Source organism: Montipora foliosa, chromosome 3 (assembly GCF_036669935.1).
Source record: "Montipora foliosa isolate CH-2021 chromosome 3, ASM3666993v2, whole genome shotgun sequence".
In the NCBI taxonomy this organism is placed as follows: domain Eukaryota; kingdom Metazoa; phylum Cnidaria; class Anthozoa; order Scleractinia; family Acroporidae; genus Montipora; species Montipora foliosa.
In genome coordinates this window covers 70,387,203-70,398,120 of record NC_090871.1, presented here as the reverse complement: position 1 = coordinate 70,398,120, position 10,918 = coordinate 70,387,203, and the positions used below count along the sequence as shown (strand labels likewise).

The 10,918-nt window shown below is 38.1% G+C and overlaps 3 protein-coding genes across 6 annotated transcripts in view; 1 reads left to right on the top strand and 2 right to left on the bottom strand.

Annotated features, from left to right (window-relative positions):
- LOC137998128 (mitochondrial genome maintenance exonuclease 1-like) overlaps window positions 1-1,269 on the bottom strand; it is a 9,265-nt gene extending 7,996 nt beyond the window's left edge. The window contains exon 1 of the mRNA XM_068844560.1: window positions 1,064-1,269. Coding sequence (XP_068700661.1) covers window positions 1,064-1,165 — 102 coding nt within the window. The 5' untranslated portion in view covers window positions 1,166-1,269. The remainder of the gene's footprint in view (window positions 1-1,063) is intronic.
- A 41-nt stretch (window positions 1,270-1,310) lies between these two features.
- Window positions 1,311-9,618, top strand: LOC137998130 (uncharacterized). Its single transcript, XM_068844566.1, has 4 exons — window positions 1,311-1,516; window positions 4,306-4,469; window positions 6,613-6,694; window positions 7,771-9,618. Exons 1-4 carry the CDS (start codon window positions 1,343-1,345, stop codon window positions 7,999-8,001), a joined length of 651 nt encoding a protein of 216 aa, XP_068700667.1. The 5' UTR covers window positions 1,311-1,342; the 3' UTR covers window positions 8,002-9,618.
- The window catches only part of LOC137998129 (S-adenosylmethionine decarboxylase proenzyme-like), a 113,165-nt gene continuing 111,689 nt past the window's right edge, over window positions 9,443-10,918 (bottom strand). For all 4 annotated transcript variants that reach the window (XM_068844565.1, XM_068844563.1, XM_068844562.1 and 1 more), the window contains one exon: window positions 9,443-9,884. In XM_068844565.1, the coding sequence (XP_068700666.1) occupies window positions 9,720-9,884 (165 nt within the window). In that variant the 3' untranslated portion in view covers window positions 9,443-9,719. The remainder of the gene's footprint in view (window positions 9,885-10,918) is intronic.

Sequence of the window (10,918 nt, the reverse complement as noted above, 5' to 3'; positions counted from 1 at the left end):
GTTGAAATGGAGCTGAACTTAAATGAGTTAAATATGGTCATTAAAGTGTTTACAGGGACAAAAAATCGTACACGTTTCAGTGCGCCAATACCAGATGCAATCTTCTTTGTGATTTCATTTATATGTGTAGTCCATGAAAGGTTTTCATCACCATACACACCCAGAGATTTAGCCTGGGAAAACCTGTTTGATTGGCGTCCCATTGATAGTTAAGTTTGGAGCTGACTGGAACGTACACAACCTTTGTCTAGACCAATGAGCATAAACTCGGTTTTTGATTGATTAAGTGTCAGTTTGTTAGCGATAAGCCATTGATTTACATTCGCAAGATCTTGGTTCAGATAAAATTCAATATCTTTCATGTTGTTACTTGCGAAGGTTAAATGTGTATCATCAGCATACATACGTGGTTCAGCGTGCGCAAGGCAATTTGGCAAGTCATTTATATAAACTAGAAACAGCAAAGGCCCTAATATCGTTCCCTGGGGAATACCGCATGTTAGCGAGCGACTACCGGTATTTGAAAGATGGCCATTGACGCTGCATTACTGGTTTCGACCACTTAAATAATAATCAAACCAATTACCTGCTGCACCCCGAAACCCGTATGCATGCAATTTTGATAGCAGAACCTCGTGATCCACGATATCAAAAGCCTTTTTTTAATCCAAGAATACTACTGAATTCACGTTGCCACTGTCAATATTATAAGCCCAGCAGTTACATGTAGTGGCCTCTAAAAGAGCTGTAACCGTTGAGTGAAGGCTTCAAAAACCGGACTGGCTACTTGTTAACAAATTATTATCCACTAGACACGCCTAAACGTGATTATACACATACGATCAAAATTCCTACCCTGGGGACAGACCTCACGATCAAACTACCGAGGTTAGCCCGACCCCCCCTCCCTGGGGCTTAACATTGATAGGTGCATAAACGCTCGGTAAAGAAGTTGTCTCGGGAACTTAGGAGGGCTGTCGAGACCATATAAACAGGCCCTAAAAGTAAGCACTGAGTTCACGTAATTATAAGCTTATAATTATTTACGAAAAGCTTAACTTGCCTTTTTCTTGCTGCGTGTACGTTTCCATCGAATACGACCACGATTCCAGTGCAGCACTTTGGCAAAACAACCAGATGGTCTTCTGACAGCAAACTGGGACATTTTAAGTGCCGTTAAGCCTAGTAAGTTATACTTCTCGCAATTCACGGTCCGCCATTTTTGCTGAACACCCACCGGCGACTGGAGACTGGGCTAGATGAAGGTATCCTTGCCATGTACGAGGCAGGAAAATGTCCTGTACTATTGCAAAATTAATGTAAATTATTAATATAAACAAAAATGGCGGCGAACTTTGATTATATCTTCAAGGTCCTTGTGTTGGGGGATAGTTCAGTCGGAAAGTCAAGTCTTATCAGACGATTTCACGCTGATGTTTTTGAACAAAAACTTCCCACGACTATAGGTGTTGATTTCTTCGTTCACGACTTTGAAGTAGATGGCAAGAAAGTGAAGGTAGTAGGAAGTTGAGTCTTGATCAAATTTCTTCAAAGATTACAAAATTTAAAAACGCACGATCACGCAAGTTAAAAAAATCCTTCAGATGGCTTAAAAGGTGGTATTTCCTTTTTTCTCTGATTTCCCAAGGCCGTATCGTTTTAAATTATCTTCAAGAGTGCAAGAGCCTATATACAGAACGCGAAAAATACAATCAATCGAGACCTCTCGACGCAGATGAATACGTTCGACTAGCTCTGAAATTCTAAAACTCGAGATTTATTGATGCTATATTGACCATTTGGTTCTATCATCCTCAATATAGTAGCTGGCCGGCTGGATTGCAGAATTCTTGGGTTGCACGTGACGTCACAAAACAAATAAATTCAAAACTAAAGAGCCTTTTGAGTTTTTATCTTGATCAGCTACAAGAGGTTTTAAAAATATATCACTTTGCATGTTTTCAGCTCGGTACCGTGCTTCGTTTCGAAAATAGAGCAGTTTGAATTTCAGAGTTTTAGAGTTTTTCACAGTGCGTGACATGTTGACGGCTTTCGAAAAACATGCCAGTTGCATAAAAACATCGATTTCCCTCGTGTTTTTGTGGCCTAAACAGCCAATATACTAGGAGAATTTTCTGTACGAATGTTTGATAGCTCATTATACAGCAGAAAGTGTTAAAGACAGGCAAACTAAATTCCAGATGTTTCTACAGGTTTCCGGCCGCCATGTTGCTGTACTTCAGCACTACAGCAACATGGCGCCTCGATCCATACTGAACTCTACAAATTTGAGTAATAAATTTCGCCAAATAACTCATGTACGGAATATCGCACAGCCCTGAGACTTGGACCCGTTGTTTATTTATTCCGCTTCTATAACATTTCCATTTCTTGACTCAATTTCTTAAATGGTAAGCGATTTATGTTTTCACTTGCGTGACGTGCAACCCAAGAATACCCGTCCTGTAGTTGCATATGTATGAATAGCGTGTATTGTATGAACGCCTCGTTCTTCAGAGGATGCCTCTAGAAGCTGACTATAAAGGACGTGTTAGCGTAAACTCGAGGTCGTGATCTTCAATTAGTAGGGAGCTTAAGAACATGCGTTTTTGAGATGCGGCCGGCTACCGGAAGGGAACATTTCGCGTGCCAGGACAGTGGTGTCTCACGGATTTTTATGCTAATCATTCTTAATGGAGAAAAGATACTCATCAATATAAAGGTGGTAGTGAACAGACAAGTTATAAATGGAAAACAGCCCATTTCCGGTTGCCGTTCGCCTCTTAAAAATGTGCATTCTTTAACTCCCTATTAGGGAGCTTAAGCATGCGCGTTTTTGAGAGGCGGACGACAACCTGGAAGTGAGCTATTCTCCCTGACATTGCTAAGTCGCCATAAGAGATGATTAATATAAAAATCTGGGAGACACCACTGACCTGGCACGCGAAATGTTCTCTTCAGGTTGCCGTCCGCCTCTCAAAAACGCGCTCCCTAATATTTCAAGAGTTTAATCATGCACTGATGATGCACACAGGGACTCTTGTGTACTCCTTTATTTTACGCATTTGTAATAATGATGACGTCATGATAATGGTACTGATGATAATCATGAGTACATACCACACAAGTGAATAGTGCGCTCCGATTGACTAACTTAGAGGTGATTATCCTAGTACTATTCACCTCTGAGTTCCTCCGAGTAACCTCCGAGTAGCCCGAGTTGCTCAGCGATTTGACATTTCCAACCGCACTTTACAAAAATAAAGTAGTGTTTAATGGTTTGCTTTTTATTCAACTTGTGTGGTATATACTAAAACAATAATATTATTCACCTCAGTGTCTGTGAACGTGGTGGATATTTATCAACTGTTCACTCCTGCTTCGGTGAATAATTTTGATGTGTTCATCTTATTTAATTGTGCTCTAATTGGGTAAACTGTAAATCTTATCAAATTTCTTGAAACTGCATGAAGCAATCAACTGAAGGAATTTATTTACAATTTTCAAGATGGTGGATCTCACAAAACATAAAGTTTGATAAAACATTAAATTTTAAGAATAAAAATCAGCAATATCTCATCTACATAGTAATTTAATTAGCTTGATAATGATGACACAGAGTCGTCAAGATATCACTCTTTATTAAATTCTCAACCTGGGATAATGCAATTCTCGTGCTCTGATTGGTTCACTCAATCTCGGTTATCAGCTCATATACCTTGGTTTGACCTTATATGGTAAATGATTGATCTAAGTATTGCCAAGCTAAAAGCTTTTTCGCCGGAAAGCGAAATTTCTCTCTGAAGAAAGCAAAAACAATATTTTTCTGGACAGCTGGGTTAAATTCCGACGTTTAGAAGTACGCGAAAAGGTAAGAAATGTTTTTGTGACGAGCCTGCGTCTGTCTGACCACAAGGTGTTACACGACATCGCATCAGTTCTCATCAAGTTTTTTCGATTTCGCTCGGATTTGCTCGCTTTTTTCGCTCGCATTTCGTACTTTCTAAACTTTTGGAGTTTAAAGGAATTTAATAAAACAATTATTCCATTCGCACTTGTTGGATATGAGACTGGTTATAGCCAACTCGGCGCTACGCGCCTCGTTGGCTATTTACCATCTCATATCCAACGCGTGCTCATGGAATAATTGTTAAATAAACTTGATATTGCTGAGATTAGTCAGTGATGATATGCTTGTTTGTAAACATTTTGAGGTGAATGCCCAATTACTACTTCTCAGTCCTTTTGGAGGATTTGTATTTCCTACAGTATTTATTAGAGTTGTTTTTGAATTTTTGTTGTCAGCTTCAAATTTGGGACACAGCAGGAGAAGAGAGATACCGCCAGGGTGGATTGACCAGCTCATTCTATAGAGGAGCACATGGGGCACTCATTGTGTTTTCACTAACATCACATAAGTCATTTGAAAATGTTAAAAAACTCTGGATTGATGAATTTTACAGGAAGAGGTATTTCATGATCATTACTAATAACTTAGGATTGGCTTTATCCAAAGCCCATGGCTGTCCACCCGGTATGGATAATAATGAATTTAGTGTCATCTGGTTTCATTTAAATCCTCACCTTGAGGTTATCTAATCACTTGTGCTTTTATTTCCTTAACCAAACATTTCCACTGGCCTTTGATCTTATTTGTTGAGTTCTCCAGGGCCAAGCTTTACAACAACAACAACAATAAGCTTTATTTCCCTCTTGGCCATATGGAAATACACCTCGTACAAAATTTTTGACTTGAAAAATTCCGAGCCTCAGATGGGATTTGAACTCGCAACCCTCTGTGATCTTCTAGTACTGATGCTCTAACCCGCATTAGCTTGTGGAGACTCTGTGGTGAGCAAGGGTGACATACAGTTACTGTATCACACAGTAACACAGTCCAATTTGATCTATCACCATATGTCTCTTAACTGCATCATGCAGTCACATTAAGGCACATCAGCATTAACACCTCGCTAACTGCATCACACAGTCACGTTAAAGGATATCAGAGGTGTAACCAACCAACCACTCGTTAGCATCAGTAATGTGAGAAATACACATTCTAATCATTATATAGAGCGGTTTTCGAATGAGTGTCGTAAAACCAAAACCAAAGTAATTACTTTGGCCAATCAAAAAGGACGGAGACCATCCAGTAAACCAATCGAAACTCGAAGTAATTACATGTAGCCGTCACAAAGCGCGAGAAAATGTGCACGCACGAGCCACAATTGGTTTTGGTTTCACTTCTGATTGGTTTGATTGGTTGAAAAAGTGGCGCGAGAACTTTGAACCAATCAATGAGTGAAGTAATCATAAACCAAAGTAATTAACTAATTATTTTCGACACTCAATTGAAAACCGCTCTATAATTATTAATAGAAATAGAGAGAAGGACCTTACTACCTTAAATAACTGGAGTCTCAACCCATTTACAACTAAAGTGCCCCCAACTGGCAAGTAAAATCGTTTGGCATTAATTAGCTGAGAGTAAAATCTATAATTTAATAATAAGTAACCACAGTCAGGTGGGGAAGAGTAAAAACTTTTAAAAAGTGCTACATTTATGACGAAATTTGCATCTTCCCTATCTAAGCCATTTTGGTACATAAACATGTAGTCTGTACGAGAAGAAGAATGCTGTTTACCATTTTCAAAATTAATATCTCTTTTTGTTCTGGAGATATTTAAGTTTTTTTAATATGCTAATTAGCCAAGTGATGATGTCATAAACCCAAGCAAATTTTGATCAAGTATGATGGAGAAAGATATCTCAGCCAATTTGAATCAGAAATACTTGGTTCTTTGCAGTAAGATTCTAGTAGATGTGTTCCACAATATGAGCATACCATTTTTGTTACCATGGCAACATACTGGGTTCCAGACCTCCCTCATATTAAAGGCTTTGCAAGCCACCTTTGGCATTCTGTTTTGATATTTGCAAATGGTGCCTCATCTGCATGATTCTGCCAGCATATAAAGATGTTAGGTAGAGTTTGTGGCCTTGGTAAATGTTTTCCTAGCCTGAGATCACCCAAATATTGAAATCAGGTTGGAGGGGACTGCAAAAGAGTGAGTTGCCATGGGAACCAATTTCTTTACAGTCGTAGGTGTGTTGCCTTTAGAACTATTAGCTCACCAAGTTTCAATGGTCTCTGTTGCAAATTGACAGAGATAGCTCTATTTATATTCTTGATGTTCTTTTGGGTTGGGTGAATGACGTCATCAGCCTTCTCATTTGCATATTTTACACATTTTTCAAACTTAAATATCTCCGGAACCAATGCAGATATTTCCAAACGGTAAACAGTATTTTTAATGTTTCATGGTACTCTGTGTGATCAATTGTCCCCTCCATTAATTTAACCCATTGACTTCTGGGAGTGAGAATTAAACCAATAATATTTTACTCTGTCTATCGCCAGATGATTTCACTCGTCAACTGATGGCGTCATAGGGTGCCCGAGGATTGAATGGGTTTAATCAGACCATCATATTCAATGCTTGATGATTTACCATCTGAAGGACCTTGAGTCAGATGGTTTTCAAGCCGTCCCGTTATCAACCCACCTTTTAATCATGCATCATTCTATTTCTTACTTTGTTCAACAGTGGTTCAGATACAGTTACCATATTAGTTGGAAACAAGCAAGACTTAGAAGATAAAAGAGAAGTCAAGGAGGATCACATAAAAGTAAGTCGAAGGAAAGAAGGGATCCTTGCACTTATCTGGACAATTTAAGCAATATTGTCCCTAACTTATAGACACCTATGAAAAATTCGGGTGGCTTCAACAAGATTTGAACCCATGACATGACCTCTGCGATGCCAGTGCAATGAGCTATGAGGCCACTCAGTTGGGAGCAGGTCAATATTTGTCGCACTTATATTTACAATGTGCTCGTGAAGGAACATAATGAGCCCAGCAATTTACTTAGACATTTCTTTCATTCAATGAGTCCTTCCTGGGGACATAATTTATGAGCCCAACAAATTGACTTGCTCCCAACTGAATGGCATCATATAGCTCACCTTCAATTGGTAGAACATTGAACTGGCATCACAGAGGTCATGGGATCAATTCTCTTTGAAGCCACCTGTCTATAAGAAGCAGAAATTATTGCTTTCAAAATTGTCCAGATAACTTCTCCTCTTCATCTAGCACCTGCACTTAAATAATTACTTTTATTTCATTCAGCTACGGTATCTTTTATTACCTGTACAGCTGTACATTTTTTCAACTACTCTCAGAAGGGAGTTTTAAGGACTCCAGTGAATATCAAGTCTTCCTGAAGTATATTGTTGACTTAATAGCAGTTGCAGGATGCAGAACATTAATTATTGTTTTGCTATTGGTACAAGTGAAGTCAAGGAGTTAATTAATTAATTAAACCATAAATACTACACTTCTGAATACCTCCCATCTTGAGTGGCTGGTAGGAAACATGAGCATGTATCCAAAAAATCTGTTTCAATCAAGACGTAAAAAACCTGGCATTTTCCTTCATTTGTTGAATTATCTTTGAGAAATATTTTATAAAAGCAATAGAGGACTTTTTTCCAGTGTTTCCATAGCCTCATCTAAACACGAGGGGGAGGTGGGAGAATTCAAGACAGTTATGCAAACCCGAGACGCAGTCGAGGGTTTGCATAATTGTCGAGAATTCTCTCAACCCCCGAGTGACACATGGAAAACGTCCTCTATTGCTTAAATATTTGCCAGATCCTTCATTTATTTGGGTTGCATCAAATCCTGTTTGTGTATTTCAGGAATTTGCAGAATTGAACTCCATGTGTTGGTTGGAAACTAGTGCCAAGGACTGTACCAACGTGAAAGAAGCTTTCGACACCATGGTCTACAAACTTTGCGAGAGTCATGAACAATATCTTTCATTTCAGTCAGAGCCCAGTAGTCCTACCAGTTTCACACTCCATGGTGCTTATGGTATATCAGATCAACAGCAGTCAAGTGGATTAGGGTACTGTTGTAACTCAACATGATTTGCAGTGAATTTAAAATGGCCACATCAAAAACAGAATAAATTTCTAACTAAAGGTAGTGGACACTGCAATACGTAAAGGTTCATTTAGTAAACCGATTAATGGTGAATACTAAATATTTTAATTTTCCACCCAAAGCATTATTATTATTGGTTAGCTGTTCAATCAGATAATCATTATTGCCTTTTACAAAGTTTCTCTGCCAAAAGGGGGTTATTTGTCATTATTTTTGTAATGATGGGTATTAGAACAAATCAACAAATCAGGATTTGAAGGCCAGCTTCGTAGGAAATAGTCGTATTGCATTTTGTAAAGTATAGTTCCTTAATTTAATTAAAGTGCCACTGTGACCAAAAACTCAATTCTTATTTTTCTTTATAACATAGTAAAAGGTAAAACTGTTAAAATGTTTGACTAAACGTTTTCGATCTTGCGATCATCTTCAGAGTGTTTAACTTATTAAACACTAAGCGACCAAAGTTTTAAGCCTTGATTTCAAAGACACCTGACTAGCACGTGATATAGATTTATTTTATCTAGAATTTTCTTATTTAATGGTCCACCATTACTAACTTTAAGATCTTGAGAGAGCTTGATCAAGGAGAAAATGGTGTCAAGGGCTCACTAGTTTAAGAATGCAATGCGTGTGTATGCCTCAGAATTAGAAGCAGCACGAGAGTTTTGGGTTTCACACATTTAAATTAGTGTTTTGCATATTTTTAATAAGCTGCATTCAAACGCTGAAATTGTTAGCTAGTGAGTAAATGACGTCACTTTTCCCGGATCCAACCCTCTGAGGTCCAGTCAGTCAGTTAAATGAATGAGAGTACTGGCAGACTGTGAAAGCCAAAACTCACACTTGATGTAAATGGCTTTTTGGATTAAAGTAGACACTCAAAAATTTGCCAGTCAGGTGTTATGCAAACACTTTCAAAATCTTAAGAAAAAAAGGAAGTGGGTTTTTTTTATCACAGGGGCACTTTAAGAAAATGGGACTACATCATTTTTTCTGATGCTGGGCATTGGCAGGTGTAATGAATTCACAAGTTCAAATCATGTAGATTACCCCATATTAACTATACTTTTTCTCATTCTTGTGTGAAATATCATCCAGTTTTAAGTATATTTTGTGACATTCAGATCACCAAATCAAGCTTTCTTACCCATGTAAAGTGATGTTGTATCTAAACATATTTTCTGATTAATTTTTTGTTTTTAATTTGCCAAACCATGCAGAATGTCATTTTCCTATACAATAATATTGAAATCTTTTGTAAGGTCATGTTTGCACATAAGCCCCAACAAATAATATTGTTGCTGCATAATTTAAAGCCCACAACGACAGCCATCCTATTTTAAAGTTCCTGATTACCCTGTGACAAGAAATGTTAAATGACAACCATCTTTACATGTTGTAAAAACTGACACAAAAATTGTACCATACTTTTACAAGTAACTTTATTGAAGACTTCAGGTTTTACAACAAAATAAATTAATGACTTACTATTATTACAACGTGTACACCCTTTTACTTACTGGTTCTCATTATATTTTTTCTTCTACTCTTGTAAAATAATTTTAGAAAAAAAGCAATAAATAATCCATTCCAAAGTTTCACCCAAAAGTGCTCTTTGATGGTATTTTCAGCTTAAAGTGCAAAAAGTAAGCAAATTTAGTACAAGTAAGTTTCATAATACAGAGGGCTGTACATGTTAATATTAACAAATCTTTGGGTTCTTGCACATGTCTGACTCTTCAATTTTTTCATAGTGTCCATATGTCAGGTTGTACATCTTCATCTGGGATAGCTGAAGGTCATTTCGCTTGTAGCCAGAAATGGCACCTTCTTGAAAAGTCCTGTATGAGAAACCACAAGGTGCTCCCTGCAAGAAAAAACATCCTTGTGCAACTCAATTCTTTTTTTTTTTTTTTGAGGGGTAGAGATGTCTCTTTTGAGATTAATTTTTCAAAACTGGAGCACATGTTAAAACAAATTAACTGCTTTTAAATTTCAGAGTACGCTATACATCCCCCATTGTGTAAATGGGTGGAGTGAGACCAAAAAAGAACCACCTGACCCTTTTGTCGTGATGAATCTAAAAAAATGAAAACGTGGCACTTGAAAACTACTTTAATATTCAAATCATTTTAAACCCACTGACTTCTGGGAGCAAGACTGAACAGATTTTGCTCTGTCTAATGCCAGACGATTTTACTCATCAACTGTGGTTCTTAAGGACGTTCGCGCCCGTTGCTACTGCGCATTTTTTCGCACATGTCACGCACACATCATGCATCGCAGACCATGAAAGTAGACACGATGCAAAAGGTGCAAACATTTTACCCAAGAATGGAACATGAAAGCATGTGGCATTATGGGATAGCTGTGGACCCAGGTCTTCTCGGAAATGTCACACAATGGCGTAACAGTGCGAATAGACAATCGCCCTTCTCTTTGCAAACAACATGTGGTTTCTTTGATGTCCTGTAGAGCTTTTGATAACTATGTTGTGAGAGGGGGCCTTGGGCTTTATAGCTCTTATCTGAGAAGACTTGAAAGTCTAACCACTTGAAGATGAAATTTAAAAAGAAGCACTTTCGTCTCAGGCATTTTAGGACCCTGGGTGTTGGTCTATCAAGGGTTCAAACCATGGTTGCCCCATAAGCAGGCAAATAAATCAACTGATTGAAAATACTAAAGTGGAAGGTAGAGCCCATACCACTACTTTAAGATCTGCAATCAGACAAGCCTCTACTGGTCCAAAATGGATCCAAAACTGGACCAATACTGGTCGAAAACCGGTCTGGAGAGGAAAAAATTTAATAAAGCCTCCATAAACAGTCATTGTCGTACACGGTCAACTGCAGATGGCTGACCCATTTAGTTCCATGAACTACTTAGGTGTCCCAAACTCTG